Genomic DNA, 25049 nt, shown 5'->3' with positions numbered 1-25049 from the left:
CTGAACGAGTTGGGTCAAGATATGTCAAACCTAACTATAGTTATTCAGTTTCTTAGGTGAGTTTGACGCCATCCGGCCGCTCGCCCGGCCGAACAACGACGTTCGTCATATTAATAAACATGTTTCACTATGTGAAAATCTGGTTAACAAATCAAACACATACGGAACACACTATACGCTGGACAAATAAAACATGCACTTAACACACCAATCCGACATTAAACCATAAAGAAACTCAACAATCATACACTGAACAAACCAATATTCACTTAACATACAAAGCTGGCTTTAAACAACAATCAAACAGATACTGACGAAACCAAATATCTACTCAGCAAACCGGATAGATACTCAACAAATCATACAACTATTGAACTTAAAATACAAAATAGGCACTTAACAAAACATACGGACACTGAACGGAACGCGAACGAAACAAACAAACTCTAAACAAAACAAAACAAAACAAACTGTACAAACCAAGTAGTCAATGAATACATAGGAATTCAACACCGATTAAAGCAGTGTTTAAGAGCAGCTAAGCATAACAGGCTTAAAAAAGCCCCAATTTCTTAGGTTCTTTACAGTATGTACAAGCAAAGCCATCGATCTGTGTGATTTTGGAACAATTTGTTCAGAGAGTTATGTGATCCTCAATTTCAAGTTCTATGTTTTACATTTGGACGTTATACAACCATATCAACTAAATGATACACCTGTAAGTACGTGTAAATATATCCACTGTTGAGATCTAGTCATAAGCATGGTTATCTGACTATTGCTATCTATACTACTTAACACACATGTAAGCATTTGGAATATTGCCTTATTCGAAGTAAATGTGTCTTCCTATGATCCCGTGTACCACTTATAGCCGTTGTTTTAATGCAACATTAGTTCAACTACGTTTTCCGCGTTTCTCGAGTAGTGTCAAATTGCACCTGATCGAAACGAAACAAAGTTCGGTATGGGGAAAAAGAGCACAAACATCATCAGCCAACTATTCAAGTTGTCAAAGGTCAGGAATATCGCAGAGCGGGGACAGTCCAATTACTTGTGAAGGAACACAAAAAAACACAATAATGTTTCTAAAAAATGAAATTATTGTTAGAATATTATATCATACAATAATGTATATAATAATACAAATAAAAAAGATATAAAATGCAAGTCATTCAAAACAATATTTATGCTTTTTTCTTCAGTGTTGAGATGTGATTTCAGTCAGTTTTTTAGTATTTGATATGTTAATCCTGGTGTAGATATCAAGCAGCATACTATAGATTACTTACACTCCGACGTCAACAAACAAACCAACAACGATCACACAGCGTCCCATCCTCCGATGCTCACGGAAGCCCAACCGACCACAGAGACGATCACACAGCGTCACGGGCTCCGCAGTACACGTCCTCCGACGCCACTGATTCTACCGTGACAAAAAAAAACCTCCAACCTAAACGTTATGTCCTACGCTGACGTCCTGCTCACACAGACCGGAAGCACGAACTCCCACGAGAGTTTGTTTCACTAATTTACTAATAAAATGAAGTATTGAATTACTTTTGAAAATGATCTTTTTAAACATATTTACCTCACTCAGCAAATGATACCTAAACAAAGATAAATGTAATACAACATGGTTCTTACTCTGGTGTCTGGTGTTTTATAACATTTTAAATCATTACTTCCCAGCCCATTCCACAAAGACATGCGCTTTACAAGCCGCCCAACAACCTGTCCGTTCAACTGAAAGTGAAAATCAATCTGCAAAGCCATACGAGCCATACGAGCAGTTACCGAAGGAATTCCATGGAAACAGGCGATGCAATCCTATCTGAGGAATTACCGAGTAAAACTGCATGCAAGTTCAAAGCAGAACTTTTCTTTGGAAGACCTATGAAAACTAAACTATAGTCTTATAGCTTGTTGATTCTTCATTAATTAAAACCCTAAGATGTAACAATGTTGTTGTTTTTTCATTTGCTTGTTGTAAATCACCCCAAATTCCGAAAATCTTTAAAATTAACCTATCAATGTTTTAAATTATTTTCATTATTGCTGCACTCACACAGATTGAACGTTTTGACAAGTCTTTTTATTTATTTGCTTCGGAAATAGCCATTTTTTGCGAACATCGATGGAAACCAGTTATATAAGGCTGCTGACAAAAAAATAAATATACAAGTTTAAAAAATGATGTTGTATGCATATTTATTAAACCGTTCCAAGGCGGTACCTAACAATCCTTGATAAACATACCTAGTGTTTATATATAGTACTGTGCTGCTTATGGAGTTTTGTGCTGTTCTTCCATGTTTTTTGTTTGTGATTTTATTTTCTACGTCTATGGCGTTTACCCAGTGCCTTAAAACCGGGTTTATGTTTAAACGTTTTGCTACTGAGCTTGTTTTTGTAGCTTTTCGCATAAATATTAAGCCATAAAACATTACTTTTCGAACGGACATATGAAAATCTACGATCTGAGTTTTTGTCAGCAATCTTATGTTATTGGTTTGCAGATATTTACGCAAAAAAATGCTCTTTCCAAGACAAAAAATAAAAGAAGTTGTAAAAATGGTATATCTGTGAGAGTGCAGCTTTAATTTCCCTCTTCTTACCTAAACGTGCAATAAAACATGTTTCTTTTAATGCTCTGACACGATGGTATCATTGCGTTTTTTATACATTTTTAAGAAATGTTTGTGAATGGCAACTCCAGTAATATTACAATTGCAACATAAGTTAAAATATACGTTTTATCAGATTCAATACTTTCTAACGTAATATATGGTCTCGCTCATGTTTTGGCCATTCAAAAAACACACACAATACACTAATAGTATACAAAAATCTGGTTTTATTAGGGTGCGGATCCACACCGACAATGTGAATAAAAAATTAGACAACTGACAACAAAATCACACGCCAACAAGGACTCAAACGCAAACATAAGGATGATTTTACCTCTCAGCCGTTTGTTGAATGGTGTTACTAACGCTATTAAAAATTACCAAAGAGAATATTTGAGCATATTACAACAATTGTGGAAGGGTTTCAGCCGTCAGTATATTGGTTTTAACACTGCTTGTGATTTGCAACACTTTAAAAGTGAATTTTACAAAAACATGAGCCAGTCTCTCTAAACATGGATATCCTTCAAGGATTTCCTTATATAAGTGTAACGATTATAAACTCGTTTAAATTTATTCATGATTTGCAGTTGAACAGTGTAAAATAAACACTGCTTTAAAAGATCATACTTTTTTTATAGTCGAACCACTTTTAACTTGTTAAAGACTTTTGATAAGGAACAGAATCGGACTTCATGTATGATTAACGATATTATTTTGTTTCAGTTATAAGATGTATCTCATTCGGATGGTTTATATTTTTATATTGTACCTAACTTTGGATGTTTGCGAGTCTAATGGTAAGAGTTTACGTTTCTTCTAAATCTAAATATTGTATAAACTGGTAACGAAATTAATATACAATTATTATCATCTAAGCGTCAATTACATTGATTCAATAAAATCGACGATAACTGTTTTGCTATTAAACATTTCACTAAATCTGTACTATGGTAATAGAAATTAAATACTATTTGCAAAGTGTCCATCAATATTTGCAACCTCTTATTTCGTCATTATATTAATCAAGTATTGAATATTGCTAACTTACATTCAACAGTAGTGTCAATATCCTATGTCAATTTCATTGTTCGTGGATGAGCTGCTCGATGCTTTAAAGATTGGACTTAATACGACGGATATAAAACAATTGACAATTTACATAATCAATTCAGCGGAGAAAAACGATGAAATTGTTCACTCATAATTGATTCATTCCAATAATATCCAATTGCATTATATAGAAGAAGGCCGGTATAACACACGTGCATTCGCGATACTATATAATTGTATTTTAGGAAATCGCAAAAAAATTCGCGTGCCCGATAGTAATCATCTTGTCTGTCCTCTGTCTGTACCATCCTTATTTATATGTGTTTTTACCTTCATTCATTTTTTTCAATATATCCTCCGCATAGGAGATTAGAACACAATGTAATATATATAAGCATGTTTAAATATGTCAGTAGAAAAAGTTATTTCATGCATGAAGTAGCATGAGAGTAATACATACATGTATACAATGGGTTCAAGTCAAACACAATATTTATGACAGACTAACAGCAATTGTATGATCATACAATATAGACATAATCATCTTACGCAATATATGCACGAATGCCACTGTTTCAGTATTATTTAAACACTATCGAAAGTATTGTATACATTGAACGCATCTTGTACAAAACGAAAACTGAGCTTGCTTAACAGCAATTGATTATAGTCTTCAGTTTGTATGTACTTGCTCCCTAAAACAAAATCTCTGAAAATTGTCGAATCTTTTTTTGGCTAAGTCGGATCCGACATATTGACCAAATACCATGTTTATATCACAATACAAACTATCGCGTACAGCTGCTGTAAACGGACAAGCAAAAACGATATGCTCGGTTTTGTTAAAGAACACGCGTTTGCAAATTAAGCAGATGGAGTGCAGTAAAGAGGGCTTGTCTAGCCACAAGTTAGCAATAAAATGCGCAACTTTTATGTCCGAGCAATCATTTGCGGACTGCCACACAACACATGGCTCAATTTGTTTATGGAGATTTTTGAATAGTAAAAAATCCCTGTCGCTAATAAGTCTTTCGCGCCATAAAGTAAGTTCTGTCTGTTTCACGGTTTTCTGAATAGAGCTTTTCCTGCTCGACTTCGAACGCGCTACATTATGCAATATGAAATCGTTAAGGCTATCTTGTAAGCGGTATTTGTTTACCGAAGCGAATATGTCAGGTATAAAGCCAAGCATTTGATTACTTGTTCGGCGATTAAGAAATGTTCTATATTTCCTTATAAAAAGTTGTCTCGTTAAACTATCGGAAGGCAACGTCATTATTTTTTGCAGAAAAGATAATTTGCGGATCTCGACTAAGCTATATAGATATAGATATAGACCCACCATTGACTCAAACATGTCGGAACGAGTGTATTTATTAAAGCCTTGAATCATTTTAACAACATAATGTTGAGTCCTATTGATAATATCGAGAGCCGATGACTTGAGGTTATTCCACAATTCGCTTCCATACAAAATAATTGGAATAATGACTTTTTTATATATGCTAGTGGCAGTTCATGGACTAAGACCTTCGCCATGTAGTCCATAACCTTTCATAGCATGGAATGAGTTTTTGCCCTTTTGGCACCGTTCTTCAATACGTGTTGTAGACCGCATCCCATACTTAGAGTTAACTAGTATCCCTAAATGAGTGGATGATTCGACGTAACTAAGCGATTGTCCGGCAAATGTTACTATTAGTGGAACTGACAAGGGTTTAGTGGAAAACGACATGCAACAAGATTTTGTAGTATTGATTTCAAATTTGTGAAGAACTGCATAGTCTTGTACGATATCAAGCATATGCTGAAGACCGGAGGGCGTTAAAGCAACGAGTGTAATGTCATTTGCGAGAGTAGGATTCCCTGCAGCAATAGTACCAACTTTGGCGCCATATCCGGATGTTTCTAATCGATTCAGCAGGTCGTTAATGTGCACTAAATAATAAAAACCTGATAATACGCCACCTTGGCGGACAGATCTACGTACATTTATATAGTCAGACGTTGAACCAGACCACCTCACGTATGTTGTAAGGTTTTGGTAACCATTAAGTAGAGTTTTCCATAGCTTCCTTTGAATGTCAATACCGTTCAATTTCAAAAATAGGGAGTCGTGCCAGACAACATCAAAGGCGCCTTTCATATCTAACTGAGCTACATATACATTACTTCCACTATCGATATTATGCGTAATTACTTCCTGTAGATTAAAGGCTGCAGTTATACAAGTCAGTCCTTTTTCGAATCCTTGTTGTTGTTTATTCGGAAATTTGGAAAATGACATTTTATCAAATCTATTTACGATGACACGCTCGAATATTTTGCAAAACGTAGAAATAAGTGAAATCGGTCTGTAGCTACTAGGGCTTGACCGTGGCTTGCCATTTCCTTTGTAAATAGGGATGATGGAACTACGTTTCCATGAAGCTGGATACTCTTCGTAGCGTACTATATCATTAAACAGAACCTTAAGGGCCATAATAACTGGTTGCCTACCGTATAAAACGTGTTCATTTAAAACCGAGTCTGGACCGTGCGCTTTATTACGTTTTAATCTTTTAATCGCGATCCCAATTTCATGTTATGAGATTTCTTTAAATGTAGTGTTATCTGGTAAAGATTCGCGAAACTTTTCATCAATTCTGTCTTTAACTTCACGCTCAAATTCTGAAAGCGGCACATTATAGCTAACATCAAATACGGATCGGTAAAAACTAGCAAAACCATCCTTTATCATCTCACCCACTTTACGCCATCAACCTCAAGTTTTGAAACACTGTTAGGGTTTTTATTTTTTAACTTTCTAAGAAGGCGCCAGAATAACTTGTCATCTGTTCCTGCCGCGTTATCGATTTTATCGAAAACATTATGCACATATGTTTCGGCAAGCCTCCTCTGTGTAGCTCTAAAAAGGGATTTTGCTCGCTTAAATCTTTAAAATGAATCATCGCTTGGATTGCGCGGACGCCCATTTTGCATTCATTGTAATCGTTCGTGTTTAGCAGTTAGATATTATTGTTTTATTTCATCATTCCAGTAAGTCTTTGGTTTGTGTATCGGGTTGTGTGTTGGTAGATATTTGTCACACGTTGATACTAGGACTGATACAATGGTCTCCTTTAATGTATTAACGTCTGGGAGTATGGATAACTCCTCGTTTATAAACGCTTTATCTAACATTGTTTGATACATGCAAATGTCGTCGGGTGTAAGTCTATCCCAAGCGACATGAGTTCGCCTTAAATTTGTATCGTTAACGGCATTTCGACTTTAAGTATCTGCCGTAAGGGTCATGACAAATGGCAAGTGATCAGACGTAAGTATTTTACTTTCGTCAATGACTTCAAACGATGTGACACGTATATATAAATCGGAGGATACCAACATATGATCTATCATTGTTCGGTTAGTTACGTAGCTATAGTCGTGTGAGTTGCTATATGGGCGATGGTTAACAGGTATAAGGTTATAGCTTTTTACGATTCTTGTTAATGCCACAGATTTTGGGCTATAGTCGTATAATTTAGCATTAAAATCACCAGCAACTATTACATGGCCCTGGGTACAGTGAAAGGAAATAAGCGCTTCTAATTCGCCAATAACTTCACAATAAAATGTTCTGTCGTTTTCAGCCTGTAAATATACACCGATAATGTACGTTGGTATATCTAGAATATTGCATACTTCGATACCAATTACTCTGTTATTGAGGCACGCATGCACTTGCGAGATATTAACAAGCAGTCTCTTACAAAACATGAAAGCGATGCCAGCTCTTCCGCAAGATACTGCATTAGTTTCGCAAGATGTATCATTATGTTCCATAGACAGATAACTAAAATCCGCATGAATACTGTCTAAGAACAGCTTGTTACCAGGCTTTAGCTTGTGCTCAGATATTATAGCGACGTCAACATTGTGCTCGTCAAGCATGCATGAGAGCGAGAAAGCTGACGACATTATACCGCGGACGTTCCATGAGAAAATATTAAGCTGTGAGCCATAAACAAAGCTGAGTAAAGACATAGAATACTAAGAAGTGAAGGTTTTTTGTTATAATCCATATTTGATTAGTAACGATCGTCATGCCTGTCGTGTTCGTGGCGATATTTATCGGCATCATTTTGTCTATCGTAACGATTGTAGTAATCGTCGGAGTATTCATTCTCACCATATTCATCGTACCTCTCGTCACGACTGTCGTGATTGTAATTGTATCGAGTCATGCCTTTTGACTGGGATGCTTCAAAATTGTATGAGCGTTGCTTAACACGCCTATTAGTTCTACGTTTTACATTATTCTTAATCCTAGATTGTCTTTCTTACTCCCAATCTGACCTGGTCCTCCAACGTCTAAACACCATGTCTGGTGGCCAAAAATCATCGTTATCTACTCTTCAGAACTATCCGAAGGCAAATTAAACCTTATAGATACTGATTCGCTGCCATAAAACATTTTAATGTTTGTCGCTTGAAGCTTTTTTGATTTCATAAAATCAACAACATCCCCGTATGTAACTGAGGAGTCGAAATTGCCCAAATAGTAGGCTATTTTACGGCGCTTACGCTGGGCTATGAATCCTGAACTGTCTTTTTCGACGTTGTTTATCACAGAAAATGATCGCTGCGCTTTGTGTACATTAGTATCGGCGGTGTCGTGATCAATGTTCGAAGTCGCATTACACCTAGATTTAGTTTTCTCGGCATACGTTGCAATATTGGAAGTATCATGCCTCGATTGGTTTATACCAGAGAGGCTTTTCGTTGGCGGTTTTAATAACTGCGTTTCATCTCGATCTACGCTAGAGATTGATTTCTCGTGTGAAACGTGAACCGTGCTAGCACCATTTGCCGTTAACGGGATGTATTGTTCATGCAAGTATGAGCTTACAACAGACTGGTCGTTATGACTTCCGTCATAAGACATATTTGTATGAACATCATTGGCTAAGTCAATAGTGTTTTGCTTTTCAGCAACATATGTGTTATCCAAACGTACGATTGAGCTGTTACTTAGCGTATCTGATACATTGGTATTTTGGCTAATCAATTGTGATTTAACATCAATAACATTTGCATAAATAACTCGGCATGATTCCTGAATACCGACAGAAGTTTTCTGTAATTCAACTATTTTGTTGGCTTACATCCTGCGTAGGAAGAGCGCGTATTCCATTAATTGAGCTTATTAGAATGTCCTGAAAGGAAAACACTTTCGTAATTCTCTGTTTCACATCGGAGAATAAGTCTGTAGACTTCTTTTGCCGAAACTTCAAGTCATCAACGTCAGCCTAGAGCTTGAGCAGTTTGGCTAGGACATCCGGTTCTTTAAGGCAGCCGGAAGCGGTGTGACCGTCATCGGTGTCGACATCTCGTGTGACTGACAATGAGTCATTTAGTAACACGTTTGACGATACAATGTCGTGAATCTCTGAGGTGGGTTCGCCGTCGATAAAGTGTTGTAACACGTTACAGTCAGATGCACCTTTGCGACATTCGAGCTCTTATTTGTCGATTTTTTGGACTTCAGGCGACCGGATGGGCACCCAGAAGATCCCCTAACGCGGTCCCATAGGTATTGGCGGTATTGGCTGAGCTGCTGAGGGTCCCTTTTGCAGCGCGCCTCTAGCGTTTTTACATAGTCCTCTCGCGGTAAAGCATAGCGTTCGTCATTAGTTTCTTGAAAGAACTGCTGCCCAGGCGGTATCTGTGACAGCTGAAGTTCATCATCGTCGTCGTTGTCAGACAGTTGACTCTCGGACTTGAGTTTAAGCAGTTTTTCGTTAATAATCTGTCTTTCCATCACTGCTTTATGGACGTTTTGGCTAGGCATAGCTCAATCACATAAGTGATGCCCAACGCACCATACTATGTACAGTTATTACCGTTAATTGGATTGAGCGTGAACAGTTTTTAACCGAGCGCCGGATTCAACGGGTCGGTGATTTCATTAATTACCAAAGAACAATGCAATTATCAAATGTAACCTCACAACTATCCAAATCACAAGTATATCCATACGAAAAACACACAGTTCAATTCTGCACTTCAAATGCAACACGTCCATATAAACATTGTAATATTCCGTTCACAAAATATCAAGATAATTTAGCTTATTAGTGCGAGCAGAAACGCTTGCTTCTGTCCGCCGCCATATTTCATCACAGTATCAACAGGCTCTGTTATGACAAGTTACCTAGCTGTTAAATGATAATTGTCCTATTTATGACCCTTTGTTAAGCTAATAATAGACATTATATAAATTCATATTTTTTAATCAGCTAGATAACAAGTTCATTATTTTCCACATATACAATATCATTACCTAATCATCATATGTGTTTTTGCTTCGCTGCTATCTTGTAGGACGATTGGCTTATATACTACTATGTAGTAAAGTGACACCATGGCATTACCAATATCGTTTATTTTGTAATGCAAAATCAACCAGTCTTATATTTTTTGTACAGTTCGAAAAAAAAATCTAAAACATATATTACTGTTTGGGGAAGGCATTTCATGGGCACATGATGCATGTTGTCATTCTAAAATGCCATCCAGCATTTCTAATGGTGTTTATCTTGGACCAGCTGAAAACCAAATAATAGGGGTTGAAAAGTCTTTGGTTAAGGAGTTAAAAAGTCTTTAATATGGTTATTAAAATAATTCAACAAGAGGTTGAAAGGTCTTTGATATAGGAGTTAAAATGTCCAAACAGGTAGGGGTTGAAACGTCTTTGAAATACCGGGGTAGGGGTTTTAACGTCTAAGGGTTGAAAACTGAAAAGTGTTCTTTTTTTAGAAGGGTTGAAAAGCCTCTTGGGGTTGAAACGTCCTGCTCCCCTGCAGAACAGTGTGTATGAAATAAACTATTATCTTAGGTAAAACATTTCATATGGCTTTCCATCTATTAATTACATTTTCATTATAAATCAAGACAATGGTACCTTTTTTGTGCGTAAAACTGAGTATAGCTTTGGTCCCAAAATGAATAAATTCTTAGTCGTTTGTAACCACATCTTAATCGATTAAAAATGGCGTCCGAGGAGAAGAAACTTGTGTAAAGATATTTAAAAAAATGGAATTTGTGTCACTGGTTGAGTTAAAATACTTCAGGTAATTTTTGATATGATTTATTGCATTCAAATTCATTAAAAGATGCTTAAATCGTATCGCTAAGATATCGGCACAGAAGTGTTAGCTTGGAATTGCATGGATAAAATGTCAGGACACAGGTAAACAATAAATAAATAAATAAATAAATAAATAAATGAATGAATGAATGAATAATAAATAAATGAATGAATGAATGAATGAATGAATGAATGAATGAATGAATGAATGAATGAATGAATGAATGAATGAATGAATGAATGAATGAATGAATGAATGAATGAATGAATGAATGAATGAATGAATGAATGAATGAATGAATGAATGAATGAATGAATGAATGAATGAATGAATGAATGAATGAATGAATGAATGAATGAATGAATGAATGAATGAATGAATGAATGAATGAATGAATGAATGAATGAATGAATGAATGAATGAATGAATGAATGAATGAATGAATGAATGAATGAATGAATGAATGAATGAATGAATGAATGAATGAATGAATGAATGAATGAATGAATGAATGAATGAATGAATGAATGAATGAATGAATGAATGAATGAATGAATGAATGAATGAATGAATGAATAATAAATAAATAAATAAATAAATAAATAAATAAATAAATAAATAAATAAATAAATAAATAAATAAATAAATAAATAAATAAATAAATAAATAATAAATAAATAAATAAATAAATAAATAAATAAATAAATAAATAAATAAATAAATAAATAAATAAAGGTATTCTTTTAAGAGATTTAGGAAAGTTGAAATGTTTTCCCATTAAAATTTATTGCCAGAACCTCCAATTGGATTAAGCCCATTGCCAATGTAACCAATTGGAAGATTTCAATGGGACAATGTTCCAATTGGAGTTTTCCAATTTCCTGATTTTCCCCATATTGAATCGTGGGAAATATCCAATTGGAAAAATTGGTCGACGGGATTTTATTTTACAAAAAATGATTAAAAGTACTATAAACGCACTTTTTCTAGATAACATTTTAACCATTTATGATAATGATTGTTATTTATCACTAATTTCTTTTTTGAAAATGTGGGAGCATTTTCCAACAGAAAAATGTTGGGCTGATTTTCCAATTGGAAAAACCATTTTCCAATGGGAAGGCCATTTTCCAATGGGAATCCCATTTGAAAACTTTCCTTTAAATGCAGAAAAAACATATTTCTAAATTAAATTTCAGGAAACAAAAAATATCTCTTATAAGTATTACCTAACACATTTTAAAAATACAAAAATAAAAAACATTGGGTGAAAAACAAAGAAAATAAGTTTGCACATATTCCGGATTTGCAAACTTAATCCGGATGCTGTTTTTAATCACAACTTAAGTACCATTGAAAGGAAGTGATCGAAACTTGTTGCATCAAGTACGTGTTATATAAGAACCATAATCCTGTGACAAAATTTTACATAAAAGCCTACATTGAAATGAAAAACAAAAATGTTCATGCTTTATTACTAAATAAAGGAATGAAAATTCCAAGGTAGATCAATAGCTTTAATAATAGGTTGCAATGATATGTTGCAATAAGGCACATTTCTAGAACCATAATTCTGTGGCCCATTTTCCCTAAATTTCATCTCTTGTCATAAAGTGTTTTAATAAACCAGTTTACTTTCAACGAAATAAATGTAAGTGTATTCAACATGATGAAGTAACTGATGGCGAATGCCTTCCTATAAATGTTTAGAATTATAAGTGTAAAGTGTGATCCGCTGTCCAACATGCCTCCCGTAACAAATAAACATGTTTGAAAGGTTTATTAGGCACAATTTATAACTGACTTATGATAATATACACAGTTACCCAGAGGAGGATCTATTTGTTTGATTTCCACGAGTTGTTCTGTCACAAGGGAATTTACTTTTTATCTTCAACCAAAATAAAAACAAAAAATCTGTATTAATCTTTACCTACCATAAAAACATGACGTCGTAGTATGGGCACTTTATTATAAACGCATAAAAGAACAGTTAACGCTCCATTACTTTTGAAACGTAGTACAGGAATAAACATCTTTAAGATCAGTGAAGACACAGAAAAAATTTCACTGAAAAGCATATGTTTTTATTATATTGACTTTAAATAATAACTATCGTATGCAGATTTCGCCCATTTTTATTTTTATATATTGGCGTTGAAAACAAACACAATTATGATAAAAATGACTATTTTATATCTCATATAAAGGTACGCACTGTCCTGACTCTTGCGAAGCATGTAGTGAGACCGGTTCCAATTTCGTGTGTAACTGCAGTAAAGGAGCGTATTATATTAACGGCGGCTGTGCTCCATGTCGTACTTTTGGGGTTAACTGCGAACGCTGTAGCAATGTGTCACAATGTGAAGAATGCTTCCCTGGAAAATGGGGACCACAGTGTATCAACGAATGTGGGACGGGTTGTAAAGATGGTAAATGTAATTTCAAGGACGGGTCATGTGCATGCATTCAAGAATATTATGGATCTGACTGCAAAAATCAATGTTCTCAAAACTGCCTTAGCAGCACATGCTTAGACAATGGTCACTGCAATTGCACACAAGGGCATTATTTACAAACGTGCAGTGCACCGTGTTTATCAGCATGTGAAGAATGTACTAACAGTTCTTCGTGCACTGTATGCCCGTTTGGGAAATTTGGAAACTCTTGTCAAAATGAATGTCAATGCAGTAACAAGACTAGCTGCAACATAATAACGGGTGACTGTATTGCTCGGACGTGTCCCCAAACGTGCACATCATGTGTTGACAGTGAACACTGCACTGGGTGCACTGTTGGTTGGTTTGGACGTACATGTAGCTACGCGTGTTCTAGTAATTGTTTCGGGGGATGTGTTCAGTCGTCTGGTTTTTGTAATGCATGTTCACATCGATACTTCGGTTCAAGCTGTGACCGAGAATGTAGTTATTGTGGTGACAGTAATTGTACACAAACTGGTGAATGTTACAAGTGCTACCAAGGTTTCTATGGTACATTTTGTAACTCAACATGTCCATCTACGTGTTCTGCAAAATGCAATCAAAAAGACGGATCCTGTGCCTTTACTTGTCCTGCAAACTGCCTTAACTGTTCAGACAGTTTAACATGCACTAAATGCAAAGACTTTTTCTACGGATATATATGTAATGAAAAATGTAGCTCTATGTGTAAACAAGGAATCTGTGACATGAAGTCAGGACATTGTATTGAATGCAATTCGTCTTTGTACTACGGTGACTTCTGCAACACCACCTGTAGCTCCGCATGTTCAGCAAATGGATGCGTAAGGCAAACTGGTCGTTGTAATGGGTGCATGGGTAAGACGGGTTATGGACCGTCTTGTAACATCACATGTAATACTAATTGCAAGTATCAAATGTGTTCTCAAGAAAAAGGTCACTGCACCGATGGATGTTTACCAAACTATTATGGGTCAACGTGTGACAATGTATGCTCTGAGAATTGTGTTAGTTCCATAACAGAATCAAACTGCGACACAAAGGGAAAGTGCCTTAGTGGATGTATTGACGGATTCATCGGCGATATGTGTACAACGGGTACCGTTTTAATTTTTTATGCATGATAAGTAAATGCTATTTTAATTATGATCATAGTTTAGAATTATTTTTTTTGATCTGGATTATGCATTTGCTTCTGGGATTGTCCCTCTAGAGTCCATCATGATATGAATATTATAAGAGGTCCAAAGAAAAGAACGAATGTGTGCTTTATTACTTTTTCAGGAAGTGATACGGAGAACGGGCAAAGGGAGGCATATGCTATAGGAGGAGGTGTGGGAGGGGTTGGGTTATTAACTGTGGTCGTCGTTCTTGTTGTTGTTGTTCTAAAAAGGAGGTGAGATATTCTTGTGATATATCATGTTTATCTTCTAAAACCTGTTAACCTCAATGAAATTAATAGCATTTGAGAGCTCATGAGGAATTAAATCTATAATCAATCGATATTTTGTTCCAATAAAATATTAATAACTATCTTATTTATATTGACTCTGTGTCAATTATTGATCAATGATTTGAATTTAGAAGAGAAAGCAAGCCCTATAAGGATCGGAGTGAAGAAACTGATCATGAATACCACACAATTGAGCGATTGCATGGAGGTAAAATGTATATTGTTTACAATTTGCCAAGGTCATTTAAATGATTATCCTTGATTATTTCATCCACGTTTTGAGATTTTTAAATCAAGGTGCAAAACTGATGTCTTTAGATCAAATTTCAATGTCACATTTCATGGCCATTGGTCAAAATTTCTTGTAGCATTGCTTACCCAGGGTGTAACTTCGATATATAGCATTGAAATTTGAAACGACTTGGCACACATGTTCACAATGACAATATGGTATGATGCGTTCAAGACCCATGTCACTAGCTCACTAGGTTATTTAATTAAAAAACAATCTTGTGATTTGGCTTGTCCTGATTCGTACTTTGCCATGCATACAGGATTGAAATAACTTTATTCGAATGAGAGCTCCCCATGAATTTAGGGTGTCAATGCATTCGGGAAATATAACTTAACTCATCACAAATATTAATCATGAGACGTGTCACATTCCAGAACAAGTGCAATATGCTAAAATGGCATTTTGAATATGGTTTGGAATTTTAATTTCCGTATTCATAAAACAAACACTTTGATATTATTTAATAATAAAACAACGTCTCATAGAACTGATTAATTATTTCTATTCAGCAACGGTCTTGACAGTGATAGCTTTTGCTGACAAAGCTCAATGAATGGCACATAAAAAATAACTGTTTCCATCTGCATGCTTGTCTATCACTCGTTAAGTTTGCACACTTTCTGATTGAGAAATTGAAACCCTGATTTCTGTTGTGTATCGGCTTGTCTACTTACACTTTGATACTATCGGTACAAGCCACGACTATTAGAAACAATACGTTTCAATCGCTTAACTAGTAATATATAGCGTCGGAAGTATGATTTATTTATTATTTTAGCATTCCATAGGACCTGATTTCTATGTTTTGGTATACCGATTTTCTAGTCAAGCAAGGTTCCATAAAAGCACCAACAGCACGTTCGTTATCAACAATAAACCCTAGTTACAACCAAGCAGCTTCCGACATAATGATGCTCGACGGTGGCTTAGAAACACCAACGGACGATGATGATCTTGAAATTGGTCAGTAAAAAACTGTTTTAAAAAATTATTAGAATTACTGAAAAATGTCATAATGGGTCAAAAAATGTTTATAAGGCTGAAAATTCGAAATAAATATATGTATACACCGTTTCGAAATAATAACGCTTTGTGTTCGACGACGCCTATGTATGTCAATGGTCGTTGTACTTATTTAAACTGTCACAGGTTCATCTTTCTTAAGCTTTATTATCTGCGGTAGACTATCAGTACGTTCCGTTTTTTTAGGTAATTGAAAGTGATTATACTTCTATACTATACGACTAGTGCATACCGTGTCTAACTACTCCGCATAATTCAGTGATTCAGCTGAATTTATAATGGATAAAACGGATCAAAGTTGGACTTTCTTCAAAAATATATTAAACCTATTTTACATTTCACTTCTTATTGTCCCCTTGATTAACATTCTAATTGCATTGTAATGAATCGTACTGATATTCACATTTCGAGAACAATACGGCAGTATCGAGGATGGATCAATGATAAATGAAGCTAGAAATACCCGTGTAAAATTACATTTGTGACAGTTTAAATGAATAAGATACCACATTGCAATATCAAACCATACGTCAACAGATTTAGACGAAGAGAGAAGGTCTCAGAAAAGGAAACTGGCCAAGAAGGTTGAGGAGAACGTTTACTACATCGGTATTCAGGATATAGAGAAACGGAAAGTGAAAGTGGATGAACTGGCGGCTTTTGTGGCTGGAAAGACTCTGGATTACTATGAGGAGGAATTTGATGTACTTATCATTTACATAAGCATCACGAATGTTTTTACTTCTTGTTTGTATATATCAAATAAGTACCGCTAGTAAAACAAATTCAAAAAACTAAAAATAACTTTAAAGCAAATTCATACCATTTGTACTGTGATACCAATTACTTTTAGTATTTGCCTCTTTTTCATGCAGAAATTCTCTGATGGCCTCTTAAGGAGCTGTGACGCTGCCAAATTACCTCATAACAGGGCGAAGAACAGATACAAGGGATTATATGCATGTAACAATACCATTGAAGTTTATTATTAATATACACCGATCCATGGGCATTAATTACTAATTAACATAGAGTACATAGAAGTTCATTTCTAAAATCGTTTTGAAGTTATTTTTTAAATGGAATCAGGAACACACAGTTGCTGTTTTAAGCTTAACCTTGATATTCTAGTAATTTGATGTTAACTGTGTTTCCAGATGATGCTACAAGGGTGAAAGTGGCTGGTTTTGAAACCGATTACATCAATGCTAACTACATCGATGTATGTACAATGTAATTCGCATATTCGATGACGACAATATTTCATTTTGATTTTGAAGTCGAAGTGAAAACTTTAAATGAAATAAATCACAAACGTACCAAGTACGTTAATAACAATAATTATACTTATAGTGCTATTCTATTTGCAGGGTTTCAAAGAGAGAAATGCGTATATTGCTTCGCTTGGTAAGAACATGCGTCATATATACATATTTTAGATGTGAACATGTTCATGTAACCTTCATTGTGTCGTTCTATCTTTGATCCTCCAGTTATTTGGTTTAACAAGAGTGAGACAGACTAAGTTAGTACACTTAACACGATGCATTGCATATCAGACACTTATGTAATATTTCTTAGAGTAAGACAGACTAATAACTTATAACACTTATTCGTCGAAGAGACAGAAACAAAAACAACACAAATGATATACATGTATGAACAAAGAGACACAGCATGTGGAAGACGATTGCTACGGTTTGTATGGTTATCTATTCCTAGGTCCAATGTCGAAACAGATGGGCGACTTTGCTATGTTCTGGAATATGATTTGGCAACAGAAGGTGGAGAAGATTGTCATGGTTACGAACTTGATGGAGGAAGGGGTCTGAAGACATCTTTATTGCTATGATAAATATGTATTGATTGACCAAACTTAACCGCGCGTTAAACTCTTATTTATAACATTCAAGTACACCAATACTTATAAAAAGTATCAACCTATTTAAATGGTTTCATTCACTAAATAATTGCCTATTGAATGTTTGCTACTTTAACCTATAACATATATGCATTGTTAACATTTGAATATGACATACAAGAATGTGATCAGTCAAATTTAATTACTGCACTCTCTGGTGCGATGGATGACAATAACCCACGGCAACATAACAAGATAACTAAATTGAAATCAAATTATATAATTGGCCTTTTCTTTTCATTCAGAAGGAAAAATGCGAGCAGTACTGGCCCAATGTTTGGATCACTATAAACTACAGCGGGGTGATGGTCACCTGTCAGCACGAGAATGAGTATGCAGATTTCACGAGGAGGTTGCTGCTCTTAAATGACGTAAACATATTTCAATGTTGTTTTAACATATTGGGACATAGACAATCTTTATTTATTGCAATCATAATTTTCATCCGTATCTAAATATCACATTGTTTTGAACACGTGAATGAAGGGAAATTTAAGAAATTATTTAATATGAGTTAAAGTTGTTTTCAATGTATACATCTCTCATTTCAATTTAAATGTCAACAACAATTATTATTATATACATGACCACAAATCAGTGAGACGGATGTGTGTACTTAATAATTTAAACACTTGAACGTTACAAATAGTTTCCATAACTTAGCGAAAATTAGGTTAAATACACGGAAGATTAAATAGTACTCAAATTTAATGCAAAGCTTCCGTAAATACTGATGATTCACTTCACACTTAACGAACACAAAAGGATTGCCATTGTATGGAAGATTGCTTATTTGACATATTTCCGTTTAAAGTCCTTTGCTAAATTACATGAATTACTCGATATCAACATAAACTTACAAGGAAATATAATACAAATTTACGTGTTTGAAGCTTTCTTTTGAGTCTTGGTCGGTGCCCAAATTATAAATATTAGTGCAAACTGACATATGAACTCGATCTTATTAGATTTTGGTATTGTTTTCTTCAGCACGCAACCTTAAATGTAGGTGACACTCCAAATGTATCAGAGTTTAAAAGCAATAACTCAATATCTTTTCTTAATACACTATATAGGTTAATAATGAAACAAAACACACATTAACAATAATTGAAATATTAAGATCAACTACAGCGGGGTCTAGATCACCTGTTAGAGCGAGGAAGTGTAATTTAAAAGTGACGTTGTTGCGGCTGCATCAAGATCCATTACTCGAATTAGAATATTGTTTAGTGTTTGCACTTATTTGTGGACACACGTAAAGGCACATTCGGGTTGCGCCCTAACTTCGAGATTCCATTTTCTGTAGCGGGTTAAAATATACTTTATGTATTTTCCATATTAACCAGTGTGCGTAGAAGACCAAATTAAAATTTAAGAAACATGTTCGTAGTCATCAAATTAATGTATTATTCGGATACTTCCACTTTAAAATTTGAACACTTGAACGTCTAAACCATTCACTTGGTAGTTTGACAAGGTTTAAAGAAAATATAGACAAAATACACGGAAGTTTAAATAGTACGCAAAACAAAACTAAAAGGGCACGTAAAAGCTGATGATTGTTTTGATTGCACGCTTCCGAAATAAATACGACAGATTTACGGAGAGATAGACACGTTAATGAAGATTTTTTTTAAAACTTCCGTGTTCAATGAGATTGAAGTAATACGTATTTCTTTACTATTTACGTATTATATTACGTTTTAAAATATATGCGTCCTAGTGATTCTGCTGAAAGTGCTTTGTTGAATTAGATGAAGCACTTGACATTTATATCAATATATTACCAGGAAAGATAACCAGGTTTTACTCGTTATAAGCTTCATGATGAGTAACTGTTTAAAATATCACACAATTAATACAAACCAATTAAATAATGATATTGTTATTGAAAGATCAAAAGCAGTGAGTTGGTTGTTAAATGCTGTTAAAAACGAAGTTGCGTTATATATTATACCTAGAGTACACTGACATTTAAATATTGTAAAACTGCACTTCTTTAATGGCGTTTTATAAAATAGAGTAAGGTAATTAGGTCGGCCAGGATGCATGTGTTCAATAATTATAAACACATTTAAGAACTATATCAAATGAAACTTGGCAGCAGTATGCTTTCCCCTGGACTACGGCATCATGGCTGTATGGAATCAACAAAAGGACCAAACTAACAACGATCAATTATTTCAGTTACAGTCGAACCCCGATAACTCGAACTGATGTTAACGGGCCGATTTCATTATACTGAAGGAAAACATTACCGCTTGGCTCGAATTTTTCGAGGCTCGAGGTATTTTCGCCGGTCCCTGGGAATTCGAGCCAACGGGATTCGACTATATATATACAATGAATAACTATGTACCACCTATGACAAACTGAACAAAGTCTTGTCAGTGTACAGGCAACTGCACAAAGTCCTGTCGGTGCGCAGGAACCTGTCTCAATGATGTCAGTGTGCAGGCAACAGTATCAAGTCCTGTCAGTGACTAAGCAAGCAATATGAATTATCATTTTGCATGCAAGAAATTTTGTAATCGTTCTGACAACGCAAGAATGCAAGCAAGAAGTCCTGTCAGTAGACAGGCAAGAAGTCCTGTCAGGGTGCAGGCAAAATGTAATTTCTGAGTACAGTCAAGTCCTGTCAGAGTGCATTCGGGAAGTCCTGTCAGGATACAGGCAAAACGTATGCAGTCGAATACAAAGAGACATTACAAGACTTTGATTGTAATATTGATTTGCGGTATAATGCGAGAACATGCATCATTGTGAGATAACACGATTTGTGCTGTTTTGATTATAGATGATAACAGTCAATAGTTATGATCATTGTGCAATTTATTTTCCAAATTATACTGTACAGACTTTATAAATAATAGATAAAGATCATATTCATGCAAACCCCTTTTAAATTTATTAATAAATATATATTCGTCGTAAAACATTTCCACTAAGACACAACTTATCGTATTCAAAAATATTTCTAAATGTTCCAATCTTCCACACTTGCTCAACCCGTGTCAATTGGTAAAGTCAACACGTAAAACAGCACAACCACTACAATATTTGACAATACTTATTCATTATCCATAGTTTAATCCCAAGTTGCATTGCCATTAATCAGCAGGCCCAGAAAAGGTTGGGGTGAAAGAAAGAGGGAGAAATAGTGAGAGAGAAAAAGGTTTAGGGGGGGGGGGTGTCTGTAAAGTTTTAAAACTATGCCAATATGGTCTCATCAAACAAAAGGCAATTCAACAAATAGGTAGGTATAACTTGATAGAAAGTACATCACTGAAGTACGTTTTTATAGTTATATTCGGGACATAGACCATCAGCTAAAAGACAAATTATTTCAGGGCAAATCTGAGAGGCAGCTGCACCACCTACACTTCACGGCCTGGCCTGATAGGGGAATCCCAGAGGACGTAACAGCGCTGATTGAGTTCCGACATAGAGTGCTCCATTCTCCTGCCCATCTCGGCGGTCCAACGCTGGTCCATTGCAGGTGTAGATTGTTTATTGTTCATTTGTTTAGGCCTCTGCTTAGTTTTAAAAGAACCATTCGAGAGCGTCGCTGAGCGGTCCAAGTGTATAGGTATGTTGTAACATTGTACAGTTAATGATGGTAAAAGAGCGGAACGTTAATGCACTTACTAAATTGAGACAGATAGTACTTTTTGCTCCTGCTTATCTTGGAGGCCAGTTACAGTCGAGCCCCGTTGGCTCGAACTCCCAGGGTCCGGCGAAAATACCTCGAGCCTCGGACAATTCGAGCTAAGCGAGACTGCATACATTCAGTATAAATACGGTCTTTATATCAAGTTCGTGCCAACGAGGAATTCTGCCAAGAGTGTCATGGTGCTGATTAATTTAAGAAAGATGGTTCTTATTGCTGATTGCCCTTGTACATGTTGATGTCCCAAAGCTGGTCAAGCATAGGCATATATGACTTCTCTTATAATGAGTTTGTACTGAACGGAATGTCTTGAAACACGGGTAACGATATTACGGACCATTTCAAAGAAACACATTATTAAGGGGCCTGAAATCTCTCTCAAGTTCATGAGCATTATGTCAGACAAAGTTAATATATCACAAATGCCCTGAGTGTATTCTTTGTACGCGTTGAAACAGAACCAGCGATAAACACGTCTTAAGCTATATAATTGTGTGTCCCTTTAAAAAAGCTCATGCAAAAGGTTTTAAGTGTTCTAGTGGTTTTGGTGTCCACCTCTCACTCAAAAGGTCGTGTGTTCGATCGCCATCAGTGGAACCATTTCTTGGCCTCTTTAATATGACATAGTATGGGTACCGAACGGACTCAAATGATTTATATTAACTGTCAGCACTCTTTACAATGGAGCTGAAAATATTTAGTTTAAAAAAAATGAAGTACCTCATTTTACCATATGTTACGAATGATATCTTCATATCTGGCTCTACCTTTTAGTGCGGGAATCGGTCGAACAGGGACATATATTGCGTTAGATATTCTAACAAAGGAAGGTAATTCGAACAAGGCCATTGAGATTCCAGGATGCATCATCAATATGAGACAGAACAGGCCAAACATGGTCCAGACTGCGGTAGGTTGACGTTTGAAATCCATGAACCACATAGAACATAATATTAATGACAAGGTAATAGAGAAATGCATATATAACTGTAGGAATGTACAGGAAATATCGCTACAAACTGAATTCTTGCTTTATATCGTGCCTTAGATATTGAGTGCTATATTTTAGTTACTCAGTCATGAACGTCTTGAAGATATGCCTATTGTATAAGTACTGTACACATTATGTTCCTTTGCAGCCTCAATGGCTTATTAGTTGTATATTTTCTCGAAAGAATTTGATTGTCTACGTTTACATGTCATATTTGAAGTACACACTGTTTATGCTTGATTTCTGATATGCGTTTCTATAGAACCAATGAACACAGTAACGGACCATGAGTATAGTATCTATTCGTTTCCTGATTTCAGGAACAGTACGAGTTTCTACACCTTGCCCTGGTTTACACTCTGACCTTAAACAGTGAGCAGATACCACGAAAACAGTTCCAGAACTACATGATCGAGACCAACAAGGGCAATCTTATCACGCAGTTTAAGGTAACGGAACTAAATTTTTCCTTAATGTAAGTAAAAGTATGAAATAATCTTCAGTCTATAAGTAGTGTTATACTTAAGATTATATGTCGCTGTTAACTTGGTATTTAAAGTGTATTTGTCCAGATACAAACACTCAAATGAAAGTGATGTGCACAAAACTCTAATCAGGCAGTTAAATTCTAAATGTATTTACTTCCTGTTTCTGGGAAACATATGCATATGTATATATGCTTAGAACGCATATGTCTATGCTTAGAACGCAAACGCAATGGTACTTCAAAATACTGCTCCTTTGCAGAAAATAACGGACACTCCCCACGTTCACACTGACGATGAAATCGTTGCTATAGAACGAAACAAGTCTGAGAAAGGAAGGAACAGAAGTGGAGCAGATATTCCAGGTACATTTATGTAAACTATATCGCGCACATTCTTTGCTAAGTTTCCCATTGTTTTCTTTAGAATCATTTTGTTTTCATTTATTACACCTAATTATGACTGACAATTTTGGGTTGAGCATTACATCATGGACAATGCATTGTTTAATATACACTAGCGAGTATTAAAAATGACTGAATTGATACATCACATGTTGAACAAATGCAATTAATACAATGGACATTACATGAAAGATGCACCACAGATCATCATGTAATATAAAGCTGCAATTAATACAATTATTGCATTTCGTGAAGTCTGGATCTGCATCAAATATTTCGAGACGAATATTAAATCCACGATCAGAATGGAGTAACAATAACCTACTTTATGATATACCAATCATATATATACAAGCCATACGTATCGGAAAATACGCTTCATCTCTGCTGACCTCATGCCATAACAAGTATTATTGCGCGAGGTAAAACTGACGTCCTATCAAAATGTAAAATAATGGTAAACAACGCGACTTAAAAATGATTTAACACAAAATGTATATAATAAAAGGTTTATTTTCTTCAGGCGATGAAAACCGCCCTCGACTTTATCTGGGCATAAGACATGGAGCTTCAGACTATGTCAACGCTGTCTTTGTTCTTGTAAGGGTAGATAATATTTTATATAATATATTATACTCTTAAAGAATATAATTATTTTCAAACAGGTTCTGAAATAATATTTGCTCATATAAATGGCAGTTTTTCCAAACATATAAAGCCAGTTAAAGCTGATGACTATTAACGTTATCAGAACATTTGTTTGAAAATCACGTTCTGTTTACTTGTATAAAAATGTCATACCGGCACCTTTATCTCCAGTAATATATTCGTGTATCTATCGCCGTACATTCAATTTGATTTGCAGGCGTTTCAGGCGAATCGGAAATACATTCTCGCCCAGTCTCCGATGCCAAATACTGTACAGGACTTCCTTACTTTGGCATACCAAGAAAATTGCTCCTGCATTGTCAGCTTTGAACAAAGTGATGGCACAAAGGTACGATAAAGAAAATTAATCGTCCTTGCCTCATCGTCAAAAGTCGGTAATAAGTCGAATCGATGAAATAACATGATATGAACTGTTCTCTCTTGCTGCCATTTTATACCCAGACAGAAGAGCATGATAATTTTCATTAATCTCCCACTGTAGGAGATACCCTCAAAGTCTTAATAAAATACCTCTTATGTTCTCCTTATTTATGGAATTTCATTGAAAAAAAAACATTAACATTAATTTCAACAGGACATGGGTGAATATAATCCAGCGGACAATCAAGTGCTCAAGAAAGGTCAACTCTCTGTTGCATGTGGTAGGGATAAGGTAGCAAACGAGTATAGTATCCAGAAAGGACTAACTATTGAGTTCACGGGAAGCACACAGGTTAGTTTCATATCGTTTAAATATAGCTAAATTTACATCATTTGAAAGAAGATGACCTTTTTAAAAACAAGAAGGTAATTTCGACGTAAAAATGTATAGGGATGCAATCAAGAACAGATAGTTATTTTAATACTTGCTTTGC

The 25049-nt window shown here is 35.3% G+C and overlaps 1 protein-coding gene across 2 annotated transcripts in view; it reads left to right on the top strand.

Annotated features, from left to right (window-relative positions):
• The first annotated feature begins 3224 nt into the window (after nt 1–3224).
• The window catches only part of LOC128206303 (receptor-type tyrosine-protein phosphatase kappa-like), a 26717-nt gene continuing 4892 nt past the window's right edge, over nt 3225–25049 (top strand). The window contains exons 1-18 of one of the 2 annotated variants that reach the window (XM_052908672.1): nt 3225–3433; nt 13033–14379; nt 14566–14677; nt 14866–14942; nt 15855–15992; nt 16590–16756; nt 16928–17015; nt 17210–17274; nt 17423–17459; nt 17775–17878; nt 18219–18344; nt 21327–21475; nt 22421–22556; nt 22958–23086; nt 23385–23487; nt 24050–24126; nt 24392–24523; nt 24770–24907. In XM_052908672.1, the coding sequence (XP_052764632.1) occupies nt 3367–3433; nt 13033–14379; nt 14566–14677; nt 14866–14942; nt 15855–15992; nt 16590–16756; nt 16928–17015; nt 17210–17274; nt 17423–17459; nt 17775–17878; nt 18219–18344; nt 21327–21475; nt 22421–22556; nt 22958–23086; nt 23385–23487; nt 24050–24126; nt 24392–24523; nt 24770–24907 (3192 nt within the window). In that variant the 5' untranslated portion in view covers nt 3225–3366. The remainder of the gene's footprint in view (nt 3434–13032; nt 14380–14565; nt 14678–14865; nt 14943–15854; nt 15993–16589; nt 16757–16927; nt 17016–17209; nt 17275–17422; nt 17460–17774; nt 17879–18218; nt 18345–21326; nt 21476–22420; nt 22557–22957; nt 23087–23384; nt 23488–24049; nt 24127–24391; nt 24524–24769; nt 24908–25049) is intronic. The other variant, XM_052908673.1, reaches the window with a different exon arrangement.

This window comes from Mya arenaria, chromosome 10 (genome assembly GCF_026914265.1).
Source record: "Mya arenaria isolate MELC-2E11 chromosome 10, ASM2691426v1".
Classification (NCBI taxonomy): Eukaryota; Metazoa; Mollusca; class Bivalvia; order Myida; family Myidae; genus Mya; species Mya arenaria.
Note: the sequence above shows the minus strand (reverse complement) of the source record. Positions and strands in the feature narration are given on the sequence as shown.